Genomic DNA, 24355 nt, shown 5'->3' with positions numbered 1-24355 from the left:
GTGGTTAACTCTTAACTTTTATAAAGAATATCTCTTTGGTTTTGAGACTTTATTCTTTGCAACTTTACAGATCTTCTTTATGCACCAAGAGCTTGTGACACTCCAAAGAGAAAGGAAAAATTTAAATCGCATTATATGACCCCTGTAATTTTTATTAGGGATGCACCGAAATGAAAATTCTTGGCGGAAGCCAAATCCGAGCAAAATGAAACACTGGGCCGAAAGCCGAAGGCTGAATACCGAACACGGTTTTTCGAGTTTTTTTTCCCCCCCATTTATTTTTCCAATTTTTTTCACCATTGCATAAATTAAATAGCCAAAATGTGCTTTTTACTATGTTGTCTTGCTTTTCAAAGAAAAAATCAATTACAAAACAATAATTAAAAAATATTTAACACTGAACATTTTTTAACATTCTAGCAGACATTATACCAACAAAGCACAATTTAACTTAAAGGGGGCATAACACACACAGTTTCACCCAATCTCATGTTAATCTTGAGTACCTATAGAGTAGTACTCCAAAAAAGTCTTTAGTTTGATCATATTTATAAAAGATATATACAGCTTTACAATTCTCTCTGGGAAAAGCCGAGCTCCTGGAGGCGCGCGGTGGGCGGAGCTAAAGAGTGACGAGCACTTGAGCGCCGAATAACAACAAAACAGACATTTGATGCTGTTTCACTTACCGTCTGCAGTTCTGAATCATGACCGGGATCTTTTATAGCTGGGACCGCTCCATCTTTCAGTATCAAACGATGTGCAAATCCAGCATCAAACTGTTTTACATAACGCTGGGTTCTTTAGGAAGCTGAACAAAGTTATCTTTCCCTTACAACCAAAAACACACTTCTTTGGAGACATTCTTCCTGACCAAGTCCCGTGCAGCGCTGCCGCCGGATGAAGTTCGTTCATGGGCGCGATCTTGCTCTCGCTCTGGTCGATGTGAGCGCGGGTGCGCTCTTCCGGGAGAAATGCCCATATAAGGAGTTCCATCCTCGTATACGTCTTAGCATGAGAAGCCAACTCTTTAACAGTGTAAACAACAGCATTGTACCCCACCTTTAAAATTAATAAGTCAGTAAAATCATATTTCTTAAATAAGGCATGTATTTTTTTAAATGAAAGCAGCCTAGCTGAGCAGAAGAAACTTCTTTTAAAACATTAGAAAATATTACAGATCCCAATATGAACACTATGTGTGAATGTTATAATAAATGTATTACTAGAGCTGTTGTAATTATTATTATAATTATTATTGTCTTACTTTTTATTTTATTTTACAGAACAACAGTAAAATTACAATACTAACGTTTACAAAAGTTGATGGAGTTCTTGCTTTTTCTCAACTTTTATTTTGGTGGAAACACACAGGAAGACCTCAATGCTTCTTTTTGTTGACAACAGCAGATTTATAAATGAGACTCATTACGAATATGTCACATGCTTTGTAAAAATACATAAAAATGTGACTGAGCAACTGACTATTTTTGCTATTTGATCACGTCACGTCATTGTTCGGTACAATTTATTCGGTCTTTTCGCTTGTTCGGCCGAACACCGAAAAAGCTTTTTTTTTGTTGCTATTTTCGGCCGAATAATTTCGTTATCCGAACATTCTGTGGATCCCTAATTTTTTGTTTTCTTGTTGTTACAGGCCTGAAAAAAGACAGTCTGCTTCATAACAACTTCCCTGACCTCCGAGTGACCCCTTCACATGGACCACCAGGTCCAGCTGGACCCACAGGTCAGTGAATCAGAATGATTTTTTTCTTGTTTTTTCTCATGTAATCAAGTTTGGCTTATTGACACATTATTGACACACCGTTTAACACTGTTTAGCTGCTTTGGCACAATCTGTATCGTATACAACACATAAATACATAAATAAAGGTGACTTGACTTGTTTTTTAAAGTATTTTTCACTATTGCACATTTATACCATGGATGATTACTAAGTTTAAACTAAGCTTTTCAAAGCCTGATTTGAAAACAAAAAATAAAAATCTGATGAATTTATGCCACATACTCACTGAATTTAAGTAACTTCATTTTTTGTTTTTTTCTCCAGCATTTATTCATTTTCATTCATTTATTCTTGAGCATATTGGCACATTTTACTTTTCTACACACTGTAAAATGAATATTGAAAACATCACACAACAAAAATATCACTAAACTCAAAGTTGCCTTACTATTTGTGGCCTGTCTTAAATTACTTATTGTTTCAGTATGAATTAATACAATGAATACAAAATGTGTGGGATGTGAAGTATTGTGAGTGTTTGTGTATAATGAGAATTCTATGTTTTATTCTGTTTCTGGACACAAACCAAGTATCATTTTCCTTCTGTGAAGCGATTTTTTCAAAGTCTTAAAGCCTTAAATTGTTAAATAATGCTTGCTGGGTGATATCGCTTTTGCTTGACAATCCTCATAAGGCTGCGGTTCTCTTGGCTGGTTGTGCCTCTTTTTCTTCCACACTTTTTCCTTCCACTCAACTTTGTTAACATGCTTGGATACCGCACTCTGTGAACAGCCAGCTTCTTTGGCAATTAATGTTTGTGGCTTACCCTCCTTGTGAAGGGTGTCAGTGATTGTCTTCTGGACAACTGTCAGATCAGCAGTCTTCCCCATGATTGTGTAGCCTAGTGAACCAAACTGAGAGGCCATTTTGAAGGCTCAGGAAACCTTTGCAGGTGTTTTGAGTTGATTAGCTGATTGGCATGTCACCATATTCTCATTTGTTGAGATAGTGAATTGGTGGGTTTTTGTTAAATGTGAGCCAAAATCATCACAATTAAAAGAACCAAAGACTTAAACTACTTCAGTCTGTGTGCATTGAATTTATTTAATACACAAGTTTCACAATTTGAGTTGAATTACTGAAATAAATGAACTTTTCCACGACATTCTAATTTATTGAGATGCACCTGCACATTTCAGTTAGAGGTTCCTGCATCATTTCAGACAATCATATATCCATAATTTCAAAACTACTTTATTGAGTTACTTCTAATTATCAGTTGTTCTTGTTTTATGTTCAAATACGTTTTCCCCTAGGAGCATCCATCAGGTATACTGATATCAAATGTGATATTTCAATTGTAGAAACTTGTTGCAGAAAGTTTACAAATCAAAGTGAGCCTCTAGCAGTTTGATTTGGTCTGAATGGACCGTTTTTATCATTATTCTATCATTTGAGTATCACGCTGGCCATCACAATATTTTCCATTTGCTGTTTCGAGCTGCATGTCAGTGCAATGCCATAACGTGAGATCATGAAGTGTTTTATTCGAATATGTTAACGGTGTCTTTTGCAGGTCCTCAAGGACCGATGGGACCCAGTGGACCACCAGGCCCTATGGGACAAACTGTAAGTTATAGGCTATTTCTTATGTGAGTGTGTGAATTTGTGTGTGTACTAATCACATCATCCTTTTCTCATGTAATCAGGGAAAGCCGGGACCTCCTGGTTTGCAAGGCCCTGTGGGACCAAACGGCGAACGAGGCGAAAGAGTGAGTGCATAAGCATAAACCTACCCAGAGTGCAATGCTGCCTGAATATATTGTGCAATTCTCACCCTTAATTTACCTCCACAGGGACCTCTTGGATATCCAGGAGAGAGAGGGTTCAAAGGAGAGCCGGTAAGACACACACCTTCTACCTGATCAAAAAAGAATAAGGACAGCACTACAAAAGTAGACCATATGACTTTGTCACAAGTCTTCTGAAGCCGTACATTAAGTTTGTGTGAGAAATTGATCATTATTGACACCTTTTCTTCCTAGGGAGTGCCGGGACCTAAAGGAGAGCCGGGGGAGAAAGGTCTTCCGGTAAGACAGACCCATCAGGAGTCCTGTTAGTCACACACTCACTCCTTGCTCCTGCTAAACCTTTACAGGAGGGAGTGTGGGAGAGAAATGATCAGTCCCTGAGCCTCACGAGTGCAGGGAAAATGTCATTCACTTAAAATCTATTTAAATGCATTGATTTTAATGCAGAAATAATCTCTTTCCTTATACCTGCTTATCGTTGTTCTAGAGCGATTTAAACGTAAGGGATTTTGACATTTGCCATGATGTTTTTGTCATTCTTGGTTTTAGGTTTTCATTGCTCATCCTGCCATTCATCTGTGTTTTAACATCAATGATCATGCTAAATCCATCAGTGGAATTTTCATCTTGAGAAATGGGTGCAGACTGATTTTCTCATTTTAAATTTGTGAAAAATCTAAGCAAAATTAAAGAGCGAATGAAAACTCCACTGAAAGGATTTGCTCCACAAATGCTGTTCATTGCTTACTTACAGTACTCACTGTTAGCACACTGTTATATGTCTTGGTTTTGTGTGCACTGGTATTGTTTCGATATGTTTTTGAACAAGAGGTTGCCCTTTATAGCTGATCTGAGACCAGTTTTTGGCTTCTCGCTGTCTAAGGTGGGGTTAGGGGTTTCTGAACTAGTCTCAGGTTAGCATACAAGGGTATATTCTATTCAGAATGTGCAGTGATGTTGTTAATGTTGTTGATGTTTAATTTTGATTGGTTGGTGGTTGGGGCTGTCTCGGAGTGTTTCCCCTGTCCTCTAAATCTGATTCCTTTTCGTTACTGTCTCCATGGCTGCCTTTCACAGCCACCAATCTCTTAGCTACCAACTCTGGCATATACACAACACACAGAAAAGTTAAATCTTTGCTTTGTCGTGCTGTTACGACAAAGAAGAAACATTGTACTGTTGATATAACCTTTGTGTACACCATTGTAAATGTATTAATATGGGCTGTCCAGCAACCAAACCTCTGGGTCAAAACCACAGGGGGGCAGAAATAAGAACAAACATCTTTGCAAAACTGTAAGGTCTGTGTGTTGTGTATATGCTCCATTTTAGCATTTGCAGGGATTTGGTGTGTGGATGGATACAGCTATCCCTCAGTGTTCCACAGTGCATTGCTGCATGATCCCATCTCATTGCGCTGCTTGTAATCTTCCTTTTTGCCTCCTTAACTTACATCTAACCATTCGATTTGAGTTTGTAGCATTGAGCGATTACTAGTCAAACAAATGTTCTGTTTTAATTGCATCACGTTTTCATACTCAATCTATTGTGAAAGGCTTGAAAAGCCTCTTAGTTCACAGAAAACTGATTTATGGTTTTCCGCAAGGCCTGCCGAACCCAGAAGATTTGTGTTATAAATTACAAGACAGATAATTTCATTATATCCTTTAGGTGTAGCTTCTTTGCTGTATGTAGAATCCTTAGAGATGTATACATAACATGTATAAAGACCATACAATTATTTGAAGATTAATCTCTTTACATTTATCAACATGACGCTCATATAATACCTTGGAGAAAGATTCTGGACCATAGCCATACTTACATCCCTTAATGAATATGTTTTTTTTTTAAAGTAATGATATTATATTATTTGCTGTTTTATTTGGCTAGATGATCTACCTCCTGCTCTCACAGGCACTAACTTTTACATAAGCCTTACATTCATAACCTGAATATTCCTGAATTCATCAGTAATGCTGTTTTTCTAACGTGTGCTTGAGCTTGGGACTGTTGTGTAGAATGTCCGTTATGTGACCAGTTTCTTTACACTGTTCACGAAATGCCCACCAAAGCCACATAACTAAGCATTTCAGCTGATTTTTTTGTAAAATACCACAAAGGTTTTCCGTTAGATCTGTTTTTGATGTCCAAGTATACTGATTCTTTGTAGGGCAGGGTCAAAATATTGATTTTCCTATTAATAATTCCTATTCCTAGTAACATAATTCTAAAAACAAAACACTGGTTACGTTAACTGAAATTGGACAAACAAATGACTTTTATGTGCTGATTATTTTTAGTGAATCCAAAATGTACTGCGTATCATAGAATCTTATGAGTCAGTTTTTTTTAATGAATCGCAAACATACAACACGATCAGTATAATCTGATTTACGAACAAATGACTCCTATGAGTCGGTTCTTTATAATGAATCTAAAATGTGCAGCGTGATCAGTGTTTCCCTATTCCTGATACGAACAAGCTATTTCGACATGCTACTGGTTTGAATCAGTCTGGAAAACGGACCTGTATAATTTACAGTATCAAGAGAGAGACTTTCTTGAATATGTAAATGAAATGGAGGTTATGAGTGAACTGAATCGGGAAATCTTTATTGATACCCAACCATAATTCCTTGAACTTTACATGGTCAGAATTCATTAGGTATTTTATATGTATCATATGTAAATGATTTACTGGCTCTGATTGGACACCAGTATTTGATAGACATGTTTCCAATTTAAACTTATTATGGTGGCTTTGGTGTAAGAGCATATTTTACCTTGAGATGAGCAGTCTAAAGAAGTGTGTCTACATCAACTGAGTGCAAAAATTGTCCAGATGACTCTAACAGCTCTTTAGTTTGAACAAAGCTGCTCACCTCTTGTTCTTTCAGTAACATAGTCTGAGTATACTGGGAATGTTAAATGCATGTTTAAATCTAAAATGATTGAACATTTGGTCTTGATTTGCTCTAAGGGGCCTTTGGCCTGGCCTCCGAAAAAAATGCATGCTCTTTTGTAAAAACTTATGGCATGGCCACAGAAGAAAAAAATGAAAAAAGACAGGCAGAGCTAAATCTGATGTGTAGTTAACTGGAGTTTTGTAGTGAATGGAACTGAGAACCTAACCTGCTAACTATGGTAATGGATTGAGATTAATGTAATTGATTAACAGAATGACTATGCATCTTGGCGAGCGCTTTTGTTTGGCTTTTGCCCAATACCTTGACGGCTGTATCTATCTCCACAGGGGGATGGGATACACCAAATCCGCGAAGCCCTGAAGATCTTAGCCGAGAGGGTTTTAATCCTCGAGACTATGATAGGTATCCATGGTGAGTAGGAGGCCAGAAGTAGATTTAGGTCCATTTTAAAGGACTTATAATCAGGGGTCAGAGATTTCAGTGCATCTTTTACCCAACAACATCTTTGGAAAGCAAGTGTGGCGGAGGACAGGGGCCAAGTACTCAACCTGCCATCCACAAGGCCAACCCCCCACCATGCTTGTCAAAAACTCTTGATCTTTGATAGGACTTTAATTTGAAGAAGTTCCAAGACTTGCAAGCTGACTTAGAGCTGCTGGCTCGCAGGGTGCAGCTGCTGGAGGCGATCATCTGGCCAGGTAATGTCCGCCTCCGCTCGTCTAGCAAGTCAATCTACTGCCATCTCCTGGCCAGTTAGAAGATCAGCACACAGGAAGGATTATATGAATTCAAAAAAAAAAAAAAGACTCCATCCAGGGTCAGACTCCAGCAGTGTTTCCCAGTTACTAGACTCTCATTAAGTTGATTTTAATGATATGCAGCCACTAGGTATTTAGTAGATGCGTTACCATCCATAGTGACTTACAGTATGCTATATTTACTATGGAGATAAAGCTGCTGCAACAACCTGGTTTCAGTGCCTCTCTCAAGCATGCAGTGTGATGATGGGAACCGCAGTAAATCACCCCAATAGTTCATGAATCAGCCCTTCTGAAGTTTGAACCAGCATCCCTTGAATTACTAGTAAAGATTTTACACACTTCTTCCTCTGATTGAAGACCCATCATTACCCACCAAAACAACGCAATACCACAGGGCTCTAGACTCAAAAATGACTAGGTTGAAATGATCTACTAAAAGGCAGCACTTATAGGAGCCAAATTATTTCTTATTTGTCAAATAAGGGAATTGCTTGATAAAGAAGCAATTGCTCAGAAGTTATACAAACCAGGGTTTTCTAGTTATCATGATCGAATTTGTGACATATATTCATGCATTTTGTAAGAATATTTATTCATGTTTGGGGGGGGGGGGATATTTTGTTGACTGTCTTACAGTCCCATACAAAGTTTCCCTTACAGTTGATACAACCTTAATGAACTGTACTGTACTAAAGAAAAATATGTTTGTTATTTTTATCAACAAAGTTTCCCATACAGTTGATTGAAACATTTAAATGGACCTAATATTAAAAAAACAAACAAACAAACATTAAAATAGTTTGTAAAGTATCATTTATTAATTTATAATAACAACATTAAGTATTTAGTTTGATTCAGCCTCACAGATTGACTTTACTGTGCTAAACAATAATCAGTAATATTTTAAAATATATATATATATATATAAGAATGATTTTTAAAATATAATTTATAAATATTTATAGCAGAACTCCGTTTTGAGACTTCTATAATTACAATTATCGCTAATTATTTCCATATGGACAACTGGTCATTAAATAGACTGATTAAAGTCTCTGACATATTCCCAAAAACAACAACAAAACAAAACGAACAAATCTAATTCAAACCACCAAAAAAATGATTTAATTAGAGTCATTTGTTCATGTTTCCCATGCATCAATGCTCACACAACAATGTAAAAGTTTATGCAACTTTTCATTCATATCTTTTCATTACCATCACTAATAGTTCCTAAATTTTAAATTATTGTCACAATTTATTTTTGCAACAATTTAGTCAGTCTGGAGCCCTGTTACCACCCTTCTTCATCTCAATATGCTATAACATGATCTCCATAATATCTCTATATGCCCCTTTAGAATAAACTGAATCAATGGACTATTATTCATCAACTGTCTTGATACCAGCCACTTACAAAGTTTAGCACTTAGCAGCCTTCACTCTCTCTTCCTTCAACAGAACCAGATCTAGGATCAGGAGATGGCTTCTTTGGCACATCGTCTCCAGATGCCTACCGGATTAAGAGGGCAAGAATGTCATCTTTCCGACTCAGTTCTCCCTTAATCACTGCTGAGACCAAGGTTCGAGGGAAGTAGTCTGCATATTCCAAAGAGCGAAGCCATCGTTTCCATCTCAATTTCAACATCCATAAATCAGCTTAACTGGCAACAACTACACAAGTCTCCTGAGACACACACATTCTACAGATCCAACCGCTTTGGAATATTCCGGATAATCAAGACGGGGGAGACACCTCAGGGAAGAACAAATGGTGCTGTATAAATTAACCACCTCTAATGGGACTCACGGGTTCCTAGCACCTCTCCTCTGGCAAATCATTGTGGTTTGCCTTCATGTTGTGTTACACTTATGGCATAACCAACAGAATTAGTCTCAGAAGAAATTTGTCAACCTATTGTAAGATGCTCGTTTTACATGAAAAGGAAACATGTTTTAAAATACAATATACAGAAACAGTATTGGTGCTTGTACAACTATTTAACAAAATTTGGGGTAAGAAGGATACAAAATGTGATGAAGATGAAGAACGTTTTTAGTAGCATCAAACCATATTATTAGTCTTTCCAGCTGCTGTTAGGAGCTCATAGTAAATTCAGCAAATGTACTGTATGACAAAAATGCACATAATGATTCTGCTATTCAGCCAAACGCCACACTTTCCACACTGATAAAAAACTGATTTCATATTCCGTTCCTTGGATTAAATGCACTATAGAGAATCACTTTGTTTTTTTAAGAGAAAGGACAACTTTAGGACATAAACATGTATAGACAATTCAATTATAATAGAATTAGTGAAAACAAATTGTTTCAATGTTTTGAAAATCTTTTGTTAAAACATGCCCTTGAGCATGATTTTAAGTGGTTCTGACTTCAATTTTAGGATTCTCCTCTAGTTCAGGACAACAATTAAGTAACCTTAAAATAAAAAATGTGCAATTGTGTGAGGAGATTGAACCATAACACAGACAAAACCCGACTGAAGCACAAGGGGGAAGTGGGGAAACTACTCGTATAACTTGAATTCTGTTTTGTATTTCATGCATGTCTTTCCATCACATTTACATGCACATGCATAGGACTGGTTTCCTTCCTCAATACCTTTCCATGTCTTTGTATTCCCATATAAATATTGTTGTATTAATTATTTATAGATTAGCAATTGATGTTTTCCTTATTCTGTATACTAATCCATGTAACGTCACCTGTATTTTTCCATTTCTAGCCTCTTTGTGTGGATTTGTCTTGCCAGTGTGCAGTCTCTTATCAATTGGTGTTAAAACTAAATAAACTTTGTAGTGTGTTTCTATTTTTAAGACAATCCATGTTTTTATCAATACACAATCCTACCTGAACGTTTAATTTGTAATATTTTAATGAAGGATATTCTGTAGCCAAGAAACCTTGACTAAAATTCTGACACATGCGCATGACTCTCCTGGACTGACAGTCTGCTCATGTGGATTTAATGACCGCATATCCGTGGAGAGGTTTCTTGGAACGTCCATGTCTCATCCATTGGGACAGTTTGGTTGCTGTATAGTGTTTTTCCATTCTTTAAACTTTCATCATAAAAGCTGCCAACACCATAATATAAACATTATTTTCCACACCACCCATAATCCACTGGATTTTTTGTTGCACACCCAAAAGTCATGAAGTAGTAAATACACAGTAACAGTTCACCATGCGGATTGATGCCTTGCTTAAAGTAATAGTTCACCAAAAAATGAAAATGTACACACCCATAAGCCGTCCAAGATGTAGATGAGTCTGTTTCTTCTTCGGAACAGATTTAGAGAAATTCTGAAGCGTTGCATCACTTGCTCAATAGTGGAGTGAATGGGTGTCGCCAGAATGAGAGCTAATAAAACATCACTATAATCCACAAGTGATCCATATGATTCAAGTCCATCAATTAATGTCTTGTGAAGCGAAAAGCAAATCAATCAAGACTTTTTAATTTCAAATCAATCCTCTACTCATAATATTTCTTTCTCCAGTGAAAAAGTTTTGTCTAAATCAGGAGAGAAATAAGCACCGATCAGACAGCGTTTACAAGTGAAAACAGATGTCACTTCACAAGATGTTCATTGTTGGATTGGAGTCACGTGGATGTCATGTGATGTTTTTATCAGCTGTTTGGATTATCATTCTGATGGCACCCATTCATTGCAGAGGATCCATTAGTGAGCAAAGGGATGTAATACAAAATTTCTCCAAATCTGTTCCGATGCAGAAACAAACATCTACATTTTGGATGGCCTGAGAGTGAGTGAATTTTCTGCAAATTTTTATTTTTGGTTGAACTATTCCTAAAGTAATGGAATGAGTAAGGGCAATGCTATCAGCTTCAAATTGAAGCGGTATCCCTGAGCTATGACGCTGATGATGACTTCTTTCCTTTTGAGATGACCACGGCCTCCTCCCCAATCTGGTCATCAATAAGCAGAGAGATTGCTCCATCCAGCTGCCCTGTAGCGGCCAGAGCCACAACAGCTTTCTCTGTGGGGAAGCCCATCTTCTCTAGCTGTTGCAACCTGAAAGTGAGTTTAGACACACAGCATGAACTTAAGCATTCAAGAGATCATTATAGTTATCCATAGTTGAAGAAACACTCATTTACAGTATACACTAACCTTATAGAGGATACTGAGGACTTGGGTACTTCCAATTTGTCCGCTACACCCTCGGGTGCATCGTGGAGTGATGCTAATATCCCTGCTCTCAGCATCTCCTCCTCTAACAACTGTGAATCGGTTGCCATTAAAGGCTCCTGATGCCACTCAGATACAGAATGCTGCCATGCTGAATGATCTTCCAGTTGGGATCTACTGGTTGATGGCTCAATCAATGACACTGGCCTATTACAGAACAATAATAAAGTTCATTCATTCTAGTTACATGATGTGATATAAGATAACAAATGGAAAATATTAGCATAAAGTTCACAATAACCTTATTGAGGTGCTGTGGTAAACTGGCAGGTGTGGATGAGAGGTAACAGGGATGTAGGCCCATTTTGGCAAGCAGGCACAAGCACCCAGTTTCTCTATCTGCTCCAGTATTTCAATTAACTCATTATTGTCTGTATAATATATTAAGGGCATTACTTTATACAGAGTTTATAAAGAGATCAATTTACACCGCAAAATGATATTAGTGTAAAGTAGTGGTTCTCCCCCAGGGGGAGCTCAGTAAACATATGAGGGGGCTGCAGGATGACTTAAAATTATTTATTAAATTGTTATTTAAAATAATAATAAATATTATGAATATATATATATATAGGTTGTATATGCTTATTACCATTCTTCAAAATATTTAGCAAACAGGTTTGGAATCACATGAGGGTGAGTATGTGATGACAGTTTTCATTTTTGGGTGGACTTTCCCTTTAACCACAATTTCTGTTAATAATAAAGTTTGAAAACATTGTCATAATTACAGTAGAAATATCTGAGATATATATAGCCTATATCAGGGGCCTCTGAATATTGTGTTGGCCATTGGGGAGTCTTTGAGTCAAAAAAAGTTGAGAAAGGATACAGCTGAGTCCCAGGCAAATGGCATAAAAGTGCAGCAGGCCAGGAGCACTGGGAAGCAGGAAGAGGTCGAGGATCAAGAGGAGCCAAGGCAAGAACCAGACAGGAACAAAGCGCAGGACTCTCCTCTGCTTCACCTGCCGACACTGAGCTGTGAGCAGGGCAAGGTGTGTGGCTGAGTATCCACTGACCCTGCTGGCTTCATCCCCGGTTACAAAGAGAAAGAGGGCATAAATAGGAGGAAGGAGCACAGTGGAGATAAAGGAGAGGGCTAGAAAGACAAAAGTGCTCCATCTTCTCTCCTGACAGGGCCCGATCCACAGCAGCAGTGTAAGGTTGTGGAGAAATGAGGTTAACTCCTCATTACTGAAGGCGTAGAAGATTAAATCTGCAATACAAAAGGAACATCAGGAACTGAATGTTTAGAATCTAGAATCATAGTCCTATACGTTCGTGAATCGCTTACCATAAAATCCAGGAAAATCCCCGCCTGGTCCTAAACTTAGACTGGCGTGAATACCACAGAGCCAAGTCAACAAAATTAATAAGAGTATTAAAAATGTTCCACTACAATAACCTGGACGGTTTGATCCAAACCATATCCATGCCGAAAAGAGACGGTCAAGCATTGTCAGAAAACTGAAAAACGCATCACCTGATGGGTTGCTATCATTACAAGTATATATCTAGATATATGCTTAGGGTAGGAGTCTCTTTATGTATGTATTCATGTTTCCACTTTCACTTCATTGCCAGTTTACGACGCTAGCATATTGAGGTCTGTTTAACAGACACTTCAACAAACAATGAGTGTACTTACTACAAGGTGCACAAATATCCAATTTATTTTAATTTACTTATACAAGTAAGCTAAGACCAAGGTACATCAATAATCAATGTCATTTGCCAATCCTTTTATTTTGACAGCGAATAACTTCCTCTTACGGGCAAGGGCCTGGGGGGGGGGGGTAACGTTACCCGAATATGTTTTATAAAACGTTATAAACGTATATTTATGGATTTGTTAAACTATATAAAACTGTTTCATACCGAATCACAATTGATCGACACAATTGTATAGATAACCAGGCAAATAACATATTAACAATTACAAGCAGACATTTACATCCACCGCCCTCTACACTTGGTGTGTTGGTACGTTCCATATTGATTTCACGCATGCGCGCTCGTCGCGCTTGCACAGTCGTCCACACTGCGTACGTTCTCCCACGGAAAGATGGCGTCAGTCTCGAGTGAGTTTTTTTTTTTCTTCCTTCGTTTATGTTGTTTAAATTTTTAGAATTTCAGTACTTTGCAATTGCTAGAAATTGCCACAAATGAGGTAAACTTTAAATAATGTTAAGAATTTGGGTGTTTTTGTATAACCAACAGTCCTCGAGCACGCGGCCTCAGGTTTGTGTTTTTAGGTCAGAGTGGTCGGTTGAAGCTAACGGATCGTTAACTCGACCCCACCGGTTTTGAAACTTCGTTTATAGTATGCTAAGAGCAAAATTCACAACACCAGGAAATAATTTACACAAATACGTTTTTGTTCTTTAAGTGCCTAAAACCAGAGCTCGTTGTTTCGTACTTACGCAAACCGTCAGTAGCTAACGTTAGCAGGCGTGGTTTAAAAACAGCGGGATAGAGAGCGCAGCCACCGCGACGAACACAACGTTTCGTGTTGGTTTCGCACTCTTGCGTTGTAAAACAAACTTGCACCTGAGATTTGATTTCTTGCAAGTCTTGTTTTCGACGGTATGTCGTCGTCAGTTTTAGAGTTAAAGTAACGCGGCATCGTAAACGTTAAAATGCATGGTTGTCTTAAATTTATCACGTTTCCCTAACGTTAACTAAAATGTTAGTGTGGTGTTTCAATATCACGGACCCCTGTTTCTTGTGAATGCTTAAACGCTTTAAACAACTAAGCTTGTCCTGTTGATTTAAGCTTCGTTCCAACTAAATGGCTGGGATTCAGCAGGGGCTGCACTCAGTGTCTGTGTTGTGGTGGTCCCATCGTTTTTGGACTAATAAAACGCTAGATGTGCAGTCAGTGTACATCTTTTTCCCCCCTGGTGTTTTACAGCTGGAACGGTGTTTGCAGGATTTCTAACCTTATGTCATTTACTTCCCTGTAGATTATAGCAGCTACAACCAGGCTGGTGCACAGCAGTCGTAAGTCCACCTCCATAAAATGTTGTATTTCTCAACACGATGCTTGCTTGTCATTTATTAAAATAATAATAATACATAATGCACATTTTACACAGGTATGGCTCATACACCACCCCTCCTTCTCAGGGCTATGGACAGACTGCACAGGTAAGGCTAACACTTCAACTAGTGGAGCCTTGGGACTTGCAATGTCAAACTCCCACACATGCTGTGTACTTGTTTGATAACGTTTAAGCAATCCTGGTTGTTGTATCTAATGCTTTGTGTAAAAGAATACAGTGGCATGTAATTCAGCGATTTCTTTTGTGACAGGCCTATTCTCAGCAAGATTATGCCTCATATGCTCAACCCGCTGCTGCACCTGAGTCCACCTACGGTCAGGCAGCGCCCTCTGCTGGAGCGTATGCACAACAGCAGTATGGATCCTCATATGCACAAGCAGCAACAACCGCAGCAGCAGCAGCGCCAGGTCTGCAGGCAACGCTTATTCACTGTTACGCCAGTATATTTGCCTGTTAGTCCTAGTGACTGGAGCATGACTGCACAGCTTTGAAATGCCCCAGAGTTAAAGCAGTAGTTTACCCAAAAATTAAAATCTGCCGAAAGTTTACTCACCCTCAGGCCATTCAAGATGTAAGTATGTTTTTCTTAATCGGAACAGATTGAGATTTAACTTTACACCACTTGCGCAACAATTAATCCTCTGCAGTGAGTGGGTGCCATCAGAATGAGTTTAAACAGCTGATAGACACAGTCCAAACAAATAATCAATTCGATTCGAGTCCATCAATTTATGTTTTGTGAAGCCTTGCGCAACAATTAATCCTCTGCAGTGAGTGGGTGCCATCAGAATGAGTTTAAACAGCTGATAGACAGTCCAAACAAATAATCAATTCGATTCGAGTCCATCAATTTATGTTTTGTGAAGCAAAAAAGGTGCATGCTTATAAGAAACAAATCCATTGTCAAGGTGTTTCACTGCTGACCAAAATATGAGTAATAACGCTTCCTCCAGTGAAAGTCCACGCCCTGTTGTCCTCTAGCATCAAAAACCACCAACATATGTTTACAACTGTTTTGGACCATTTTCGCTGTAAATGATGCTTCATCTGTGTATTTCTCTCCTGATTCAGACTGGATGATTTTTTTTTTCCACTGGAGGGTTGCGTATTATAAATAGATGACCTGTATTTTAGCTGGAAGCAATGGTTTGAAGTAGGGCTGTGTGATTTTTTTTTTTTTTTCGATTAATTTGAATTTAATCGCGATTTTGAATAGAAATATTACTAAACATTAGAATTTGACACTGACAATATGCCAGTGTTAACAGTAAAGAGAAAAGAGTGATCCAACAGTATGTCGGCGCACGTGATTAACCACTCGCGTGTGAAGTGTTCTGTGAAGGACCAGAAGTAAAATATATCACTAGATGCCATTCACACAGAATGCACTTGTGTTGGCGAAGATGCAACATGGGCAGTGGAATAGGAAAAAATGCAGGAAGATGGTAGCGCCGTGTTTTTAGAATGCTGTTTCATGCATGAGGCGCTGCAATAGACGCGTGCGCAACAGTCAAACACGTCCATGTTTATATTGAAAAACCAGTGGAAAAGCAGCCATCGAATAAAAACCTGTAAAGAACAGCTAGTGTATGCAACTAGTTCATGTTTGCATTATGGTTACCGGCTGAAAGCTGCTGTTCATTGTTTTTACAGATAATTTATAGCCTAGTTAAGTCCACTAGTATTATACCTTCAGTCATTTTGAATTAATTTGACTTTTTTTTTTTTTTTTTTTTTAAGTATTTTCCTTGTATTATTTCTGAGCATATATGTACAAGACAAGTTTGTAGAGGATGTAGTTTGTTCATGCGTCTTTTTTGCAAAGATATTTAACGTTAACAAGTTATTTGTTTAACATTTACAGTGAGGGAAAGTATTTATTTGATCCCCTGCTGATTTTGTAAGTTTGCCCACTTACAAAAAGCCAGTCTCCAGTCCTAAAATCCTATAGAAAATTTGTGGAGGGAGCTGAAACGTCGAGTTGCCAAACAACAGCCAAGAAACCTTAAGGATTTAGACGGTATCTGTAAAGAGGAGTGGATCAAAATCCCTCCTGAGATGTGTGCAAACCTGGTGACCAACTGCAAAAAAACGTCTTGCCTCTGATTGCCAACAAGGGTTTCTGCACCAAGTAGTAAGTCATGTTTTGCTTGGGGGTCAAATACTTATTTCACTCACTGAAATGCAAATCAATCTCTAACCTTTCTATAATGCGTTGTTTCTGGATTTTTTTTTAGTTGGTATTCTGTCTCTATACATTAAGTTCAAGTTCAGTTATTTATAAAGCACATTTAAAAACAGCCACAAGACTAACCAAAGTGCTGTAAATTAAAATCAACCCATAAAACAGAAAGAATAAAACGCATGAATTTAAAACCAAAGGAATGACAGATAAACAAGACTATAATACAATGTAATAAGAATGGGATATTAATAGGCCAGATCAAACAAGTGTGTTTTTAAAAGAGACTTAAAAATGGATGGGGAAGGTGCCACTCTAATCTCAAGCGGCAGATTGTTCCGTAACTAAGGCCCAACCACAGAAAAAAATCAACCTTAAACGTACCATAAAAATTACATACCCTTCATTTCTTTGTAAGTGGGCAAACTTACAAAATCAGCAGGGGATCAAATTAATATTTTCCCCACTGTACATGGTGACAACTTCATGTGTGGTGAACTTTAAAATAAATTTGTAACATTTTCAAGTTGACTAGTTAAAAATCGAGAATCAGTCAAGCGTTCTGAAAAAATCGATTAAATTTTTTTGCCATATCGCCCAGCCCTAGTTTGAAGTCAAGTATATCTTGATGGATTTTACAAACATGCAGCTTTTCACTTCACAAGAACATTATTTGATGGGCTGAATTTGTTTGGATTATGATTTTTATCAGCTGTTTGAACGCTCGTTCTGATGGCACCTATTCAGTGCAGAGGATCCATTGGTTGATGTAATTGTTAAATTTCTCAATCTGCTTTAATGGAGAAACCAACTCCTCTACATCTTGGATGGGATGAGTAAATATTCAGCATTCTTTTTTGTTTTTTTTGGGTGCACTATTCCTTTAATGCACAATATTCTACACTTCATTAAGTATGATTTCTGTTTGATTCTCAGAGAAATGCAGAGACCCACAAGCTTTACGAGGAAATTTGCAAGCAGTGCAAAGTGTCTTGGTGTATTGCAGTTAAAAGGATCTGAAAAAGTAGATCTATTGCAAAAACTTTGAATTTGAAAATGTGTTGACAATTGTGACTAATACTTCCCACGCCTTTTAGTTGTTAAGCTCGGAAATTCCTACTTTCTAAAGTGCACCATTTTATTTCTTGTCATGTTGTTGTTCAGGTGCACAAATTATTCTCATAGCTGATGTTAAATCATTCTCCCTCTCAGCAGCGTATGGAACAGCACAGCCAGGAGCTTATAATCAGCCTGCGCAGAGTTACGGGGCCAGCAGCTACAGCACTTCCACTGCGACCCCTGCCGCCCAGGCCTCCTATGGCTCCCAGCCCGGATACTCCACCCAGCCGGCCTATACTGGTTACAGCCAGCAGCCTGCTGCCTCCGCTCCTCAGAGGTAACTGGACCGTCTCTTAGAGCATCACATCAACGGGATACTATTATGAAGCCTCCCACAGTATTTCCATATGCTGTTCTTACTTCATACTTCCAGAGCATGAAGGCCACTTTAAATGCATAGTTCCCATGCAAATCCCCTTTTGTTTCTTTCTGTAGTGAATGTGTAAGAGCATAAACAACCTCTTTGATAATATGCTGATATATTTCTAATATGCTGATTTAATGCTAAAGAAACATTTCTTAATATTATCAATGTTGAAAACATTGCTCCATATCTTTCTGGGAACAGTTTTGAATGAATATGAAGTTCGAAAGGACAGCATTTATTTAAATTTGTTTAAATTTTTTGTAACTATGATAAGTCTTTACTGTCTATTTTGATCCATTTCATGTGTCCTTTTGAACGGTACGGTGTGTGTGTGTGCGCACATTTCAAATGCTTTTAATTTTTTTTGGTATTCCTTTATTTTGCAGCTATAGTGCAAGTGGCCAGCCGGCCTACAACCAAGGTGCCTATTCCCAGCCTGGAGCTTATTCTCAGCCTCAGGGTGGATACCAGGCTCAGCAGCCAGGCTATGGGCAACAGCAGCAGAGCAGCTATGGGCAGGGACAGCCAACTCAGCAGCACCAGCAAGGCCCAACCGCTGCCTACCCCCCTCAGGGGAACAGTTCTTACGGTCAACCTCCGTATGGGCAGCAGAGTGCATCACAAAATCAATATAACCAGCAAAGTCCTTATAGTAAGAGTGCTTTCAATTTTTTTTTTTTTTTTTTTTTTTTGAAACCATTGTACTATATTTTTTGTTAATTTTCTAGTAAGTTTCTTATCAAATTAAGGCCATATGCTTAGTGTGTGATCTCTCCTGTAGACAGTTACAGTCAGAGTGGTGTGAGCGGAGGCTACCCAGGGTCACAGCAGCGGGGTGGATACCCAGGAGATTCTGGCAGAGATGGTTATGATCGTGGAGGTCCTCGGGGGCGTGGGGGTATGGGCCGCGGAGGCATGGGGTAAGTTCAGACTTTCTTAATGTCACTAACTGTTCAGTGCTCTTCCGCTCGCTTGTTTCACTGAGCGGAGTCACTCACCACACACAGGGTTTGTATGTACAGGTGTCTAAGAAGAGTGGAGTTTCTTGTGTAGTTCATCCAACCATAATTTGATTTGTAGAGGTTTCTATGATACCACAAAGGTATTGTTGCAGGGATGTTTTATTTTGGTCTTACATATTGCAAAACATTATTGTTATGATTACATTTTTGGAGGGGCATTTAATGCTTTTATACTTATTCTAAGACTGAGGAATTCATTTATTTGTTCTTGCAAAGCTCACGGCTTACTGGTCTTTCCCTTTTCTTTACTACGGTTATTTCAAGTGTGACGGTGTCAAAGATTTGAGTTTTTGTTTGGTGTAAAGGTCTCTTATTAAACTAATTTCTTTTGTTGCCGTAAGCTGCCTATTAAATTTACAACATTTTGGTTTTTCCAAAGCTGTATGAGGATCTGTACAACTGTAGTTTGAATGGGGGGGGGGGGGGGGAAATGTGCAAACATGCATTTTTCTTGGAAAAAGGGGTAGTTTACTGTGTAATTTTATCGCAGCAGATGGTGGCACACGATCAAGATCACACATTTAAGTTTTATCCTTATTTACTGGGCTTTAAATTCTGAATGGAACTTTGTCGACAAAGTATGCAGAAAGTAATCGGGTTTCAAAATGGTGAATGTAAGCAGAAGGGTTCGTTCAGCATTGAAAGAATTGATCTTTTAAATAAAGTGGTTGCAGTAAACTTGAACAGAATCCTTGAATATTTAATGGATACATACACTTAAATACTTTGTTGGTAACCAGAGGTAAGAATTTAGTTTTATGCATAAACCGTTTTTGAAACACTTCTCAGTAGGTTGGTTTTGTTAACCCATAAAACTAGTAAGAAATCACTGACTCCAAAAGAAAAAGGAAAATCAAGTTATTTCTGGTCCAACTGAATTCATGTTTCAAGGGACGGTGAGCATGCTATTAAACATTTCTGATATTTAAATTTTATACAATTTCATGTACTTAAAGGGGTCATATGCTGCTTAAAAGGACATTATTTGGTGTAATAATGTGTTTGAGGTTTAAAGTGGGGGGGATAATACATTATTTTCCACATACTGTACATTATTGTTTCTCCTCTATGCCCCGCCTTTCTGAAACGCGTCGATTTTTACAAAGGTCATCGGTCTGAAAAGCAAGGTGTGCTGTAATTGGCCAGCTATCCAGTGCGTTGTGATTGGCCGAATACCTCAAGCGTGTGACGGAAATGTTATGCCCCTCACCATACTGTTGATGCCCTGTCCGGCCGGAGCGACGAGACAAAAACATTAACACCCATTACAAACGCATTATGCAAATCTTCCCACATAGTGAGGTAGACATGTTGGAACGAGCCGTTTTAGGTAGGTGTGGCTGACTCTTAACTTTTATGAAGAATATCTCTTTGGATTTGAGACTTTATTCTTTGCAACTTTACAGATCTTCTTTATGCACCAAGAGCTTGTAACACTCCAAAGAGAAAGGAAAAATTGAAATCGCATCCTATGACCCCTTTAAAATATTTTTGCATTTGTGAACTGTTTTCTGATTTCAAAGGTCTTGTTTTAACATTCTTTGTCACATTTATACGCTGCAGGTATCAGAGATCGATGTAAGAACAGCTGTACTTATTCTTTAAGTACCTTTTTCCATTTCAAAGGCGACAGCTCAAAGAACCATGGGGAATTTTCTTGATTGTTTTTTTTATTTAGCTAATGTTTGAATCCTTTTTTTTTTTTTTTTTTTTTTTTAAACCAGCATGTGATTTCTTTTTTTATATATATATGTACTTATCACCCTTTGTAAACATTTGTCATTTGTACTATAAATTTATGAGTGTACATTTGTTCAGTGCTGATGTTTTATTGGTTTAATTCTGGTTGAAGTAGCTAAAGGGATTTTTCCACAACAGGATTGCTGTATTTAAAATTTGCCTCAACATTCATTTTATATTGGGTGTAGCCCTAAGCATGAAGGCACCAAGCTAACTTGGCAATTCTTCCCATTTTAAAAAAGGTTTACAAAAAGGCAATGTATTTCTGGTCCTGTGTGGATGTCGTTCTACATTGGTGCAACCAAACTGTTAAATACCATATAACATGTTATAGAAGTCATGAAGCAGCCCATTTATTTACATTTGTCACATGGGGCATTTGTAAAGTTAGAGGGAAATATTGTGTTCATTTCCTACTCAAGTCCTATGGTTGGAGACTAAAAGGAATATCGCCTTCATATCTTCATGTTTAGCATCGCTGGAGACAGAGGGGGCTTCAATAAGCCTGGTGGTAAGTTCTTAAAGCGTATTCCATTGGCTAGTCCACTTGTGTTAATTTAGAGGCCATTCACGCCTATGTGTCCTTAACAGATTCCATTTGGTGTGCCACTTTTAACCAAAAAAACTAAACAAAAAAAGTGTCCTAATGGTTTTTATTTGGATTTCTTCAAAAGTTGAGACATGTCCTTTGACAGAAGCGTCTTTTTTAAATCTGTTTTTTTTTTTTTCCTCATTTCATTCTGAGAATCAATTGTGGTCAAGGGTAATCCTGAAAATGGTCATCTCAATGTATTTAATACTGCTCGCAGGTTTTTTTGTCTTGGCAGATGGGCAGGTTTGCTTTTAAGATGTAATGTCATCGCCTAATAGTTTCTTGTCTTTCTCTTTGATCCATGGAAACCTAGAAGGCATGAGGGGTGGAATGGATCGTGACATGGGTATGTGTTGTAAATGACATCCCCCAAGGATGCAGTTATTTCTACAAAAGTGACAAGACTTCAAATTTGTTAGTGCAGTTTGAGGTTTTTATTAAAATCTGGGAAAATTCACGCACGCACAGTTTCCACAAAAATGTTAAGCAGCAACAACTGTTTTCAACATTGATAAATGTTTCTTGAGCACCATATTAGCATATTAAAATGAATTCTGAAGGCTCCGGTAACACTGGAGACTGTTGTAATGGCTGCTGAAAGTTCAGCTTTTCCATTACAATGCTACATTTATTTTTGAAAGATTAAAATAGAAAATATTTTCAATTGTAATTTCAAATATTGCTGTTTTACCTATATTTGATCAAATAAATGCATCCTTGTAGCATGAGGCTTCTTTCAAAAAGTCTTGGTGACTTTTTAGTGAAATTTTTTTGTACCCTAGTGTAAGTTGAATGGATATGAAAGTGTTAAATTTGATTCTCTCTCATTAACACAGGGCATCCAGGAGAGCAGGACTCTGAGAACAGCACCATCTACATCACAGGCCTCACTGAGAATGCAACTCTACCAGAGATGGCCGACTTCTTCAAACACTGTGGATCGATACGGGTGAGAAGCTACATGACTAGATTCATTCTAAATAACAATGTCAGCCTTTTATCATCAATTCAGCTATTGTGACAGTTTCCATTTTTATAGCCATTTTTGTTTGTCATAGATAAATCGGCGTTTAAACCAACCAGCCATAAACATCTACACGGATAAAGACACTGGCAAACCGAAGGGAGATGCCACACTGTCCTATGAGGAGCCTGCCATTGCCAAAGCTGCTGTTGAATACTTTGATGGTTGGTTTCTTACATTTTTATTGTTGAATGCCTCTTTAACTTTAACGTGTCACGTTCAGATTATTTCCGTGAGTTGTCAATTGGTTGACATTATTCTGCCTGTTCCACTCAAGAGCTCTTTTCACTTTTAAACATGTTCTCGATCATTTACCTGCTGCTCATACCTCAGGTAAGGAGTTCCAAGGCCGGAGGTTAAAGGTGTCTATGGCTCGCCGGAAACCCATGATGGGGGGTATGAGAGGAGGAATGCCAATGAGAGGTGATCGTGGAGGTATGATGAATCCTCAAGCCAGCATGAATCCTTTCAAGTGGAGGGTGTTTCTGTATTGTAATGGTGGCTTTGTATTATATGCCACCAGGTATGGGAAGAGGAGGAGAGAGAGGTGGTTTCCCCCCTCGTGGAGGCCCTCGAGGTGGAATGGGTTGGAACGGGCCTCCCGGAGGCAACGTGCAGAAGAGAGCTGGAGACTGGGAATGTCCCAGCCCGTGAGTTATGCATAACGGTTTAAGCAAACAAAATATGAGGCATCTATTTTGCAATACATGAAGCCTGCTGAATAAGCATAAAAACGATGTTGATGTCTGTTTCTGGCTGTCTACTTCAAATCTCATTACAGTGGATGTGGAAATCAAAACTTCTCCTGGAGAACGGAGTGTAACCAATGTAAAGCTCCAAAACCTGAAGGCCTTGGAGCTCCTTCCTTCCCCCCTGCAGGTACACACAGATTAACAGTCTTCCCTCATCAGCTGGTCTCTTAAGTGTCTGTGACTGAGATTTGTGTTGTGTAACAGAAAAGCATGATTTGTTTTAACTGTATATTCAGGTGGTGATCGTGGCAGGGGTGGAATGAGGGGCGGCAGGGGAATGGATCGTGGTGGTCCGGGGGGCATGCGTGGAGGCTGGGGAGGAGATCGCGGCGGCTTCAGAGGAGGCCGTGGTGGAATGGACAGAGGTGGATTCAGAGGAGGTAGCAGGGGTGGTCCTCCCATGGACAGAGGGGGCAGGAGAGGCATGGGACCCCCAGGCAAGATGGATATGAGGTGAGCGTCACTTACTGTGAGTATAACAGGATAAATGTAATCTGCTTTAGTCTGTGTGGTGCTTCATGTACTTGATACATTTTCTTTTATTTTACAGGGATCATCGTCAGGAGCGCAGAGACAGACCCTACTGAGATCATGCATCAAGCAAAAGGAAATTTACATAGAGGAAAATTTTAAAGTCATTTTTATTTATGATTCCATATTTATACATGGCAATCTTTTTTGTTTGCTTTTCCTTTTTTAATTTCAGTACCACATTGTGGTTTTAGTTAAACCTTGAGGTTGCTTTTTTGTATGCAGTAATGGCCTTTTTTCCTTTTAAGATACTCAGTTGCCCTGTAGTCAACGTTTTTGGGGATGTCTGTCTTATGTCTCTCTCTATGTAACTATGTACTTTGAACTTTTTAAAAAAATAAACTTTTCCACCTCCATTGTTTAGCTGATTGGCTTTATCTTTTTCCATATTGTGGTTTGTTTACTGTAGCTGGCAGCAATTATTACTTTATACATGCTGTCTATTCAGTGTCCTTAAATTAGTTAGTTAAT

General features: G+C 38.4%; 3 protein-coding genes across 8 annotated transcripts in view; 2 read left to right on the top strand and 1 right to left on the bottom strand.

Annotated features, from left to right (window-relative positions):
• The window catches only part of LOC107592308 (EMI domain-containing protein 1-like), an 85649-nt gene extending 75105 nt beyond the window's left edge, over positions 1–10544 (top strand). Inside the window, exons 10-16 of one of the 4 annotated variants that reach the window (XM_016281774.1) lie at positions 1658–1747; positions 3324–3376; positions 3457–3519; positions 3604–3648; positions 3793–3837; positions 7096–7186; positions 8711–10544. In XM_016281774.1, coding sequence (XP_016137260.1) covers positions 1658–1747; positions 3324–3376; positions 3457–3519; positions 3604–3648; positions 3793–3837; positions 7096–7186; positions 8711–8847 — 524 coding nt within the window. In that variant the 3' untranslated portion in view covers positions 8848–10544. Of the gene's footprint in view, positions 1–1657; positions 1748–3323; positions 3377–3456; positions 3520–3603; positions 3649–3792; positions 3838–6814; positions 6900–7095; positions 7187–8710 lie in introns of those variants that run through there. The other 3 variants (XM_016281775.1, XM_016281776.1, XM_016281777.1) reach the window with 3 other exon arrangements.
• A 498-nt stretch (positions 10545–11042) lies between these two features.
• Positions 11043–13194, bottom strand: LOC107592310 (rhomboid domain-containing protein 3-like). The gene is made up of 5 exons (XM_016281778.1): positions 12785–13194; positions 12323–12706; positions 11732–11861; positions 11413–11637; positions 11043–11313 (listed from the first exon to the last, which is right to left on the bottom strand). The coding sequence occupies exons 1-5, from the start codon at positions 12945–12947 to the stop codon at positions 11151–11153; spliced, it is 1065 nt and encodes a 354-aa protein (XP_016137264.1). The 5' UTR covers positions 12948–13194; the 3' UTR covers positions 11043–11150.
• A 306-nt stretch (positions 13195–13500) lies between these two features.
• LOC107592307 (RNA-binding protein EWS-like) lies at positions 13501–24240 on the top strand. Of its 3 annotated transcripts, none has more exons than XM_016281773.1 (16): positions 13501–13571; positions 14457–14493; positions 14589–14640; positions 14806–14962; positions 17950–18133; positions 18610–18875; positions 19005–19143; positions 21459–21496; positions 21894–21923; positions 22414–22526; positions 22636–22765; positions 22935–23036; positions 23125–23251; positions 23383–23480; positions 23590–23806; positions 23904–24240. In XM_016281773.1, the coding sequence occupies exons 1-16, from the start codon at positions 13556–13558 to the stop codon at positions 23938–23940; spliced, it is 1743 nt and encodes a 580-aa protein (XP_016137259.1). In that variant the 5' UTR covers positions 13501–13555; the 3' UTR covers positions 23941–24240. The 3 variants fall into 3 exon arrangements, with proteins under 3 accessions (XP_016137259.1, XP_016137258.1, XP_016137257.1); XM_016281772.1 differs by having other exon boundaries at positions 13502–13571; positions 17953–18133; positions 21891–21923; XM_016281771.1 differs by having other exon boundaries at positions 13502–13571; positions 21891–21923.
• Positions 24241–24355: the final 115 nt, after the last annotated feature.

The sequence above is a fragment of the Sinocyclocheilus grahami genome, unplaced genomic scaffold, assembly GCF_001515645.1.
Source record: "Sinocyclocheilus grahami isolate Dianchi unplaced genomic scaffold, SAMN03320097.WGS_v1.1 scaffold152.1, whole genome shotgun sequence".
In the NCBI taxonomy this organism is placed as follows: domain Eukaryota; kingdom Metazoa; phylum Chordata; class Actinopteri; order Cypriniformes; family Cyprinidae; genus Sinocyclocheilus; species Sinocyclocheilus grahami.
The sequence above is the reverse complement of the archived record's forward strand: the minus strand, read 5'-3'. Positions and strand labels throughout refer to the sequence as shown.

Coding starts and splice junctions, on each gene's coding strand:
- LOC107592310 (XM_016281778.1), bottom strand. CDS start 12,947: ATGCTTGACCGTCTCTTTTCGGCATGGATATGGTTTGGATCAAACCGT. Junction 12,707..12,784: donor GGATTTTCCTGGATTTTATG/GTAAGCGATTCA, acceptor TTTGTATTGCAG/ATTTAATCTTCTACGCCTTC. Junction 11,862..12,322: donor CATTTGCCTGGGACTCAGCT/GTATCCTTTCTC, acceptor TATATTATACAG/ACAATAATGAGTTAATTGAA.
- LOC107592307 (XM_016281771.1), top strand. Junction 14,641..14,805: donor GCTATGGACAGACTGCACAG/GTAAGGCTAACA, acceptor CTTTTGTGACAG/GCCTATTCTCAGCAAGATTA. Junction 23,037..23,124: donor AATGAGAGGTGATCGTGGAG/GTATGATGAATC, acceptor ATATGCCACCAG/GTATGGGAAGAGGAGGAGAG.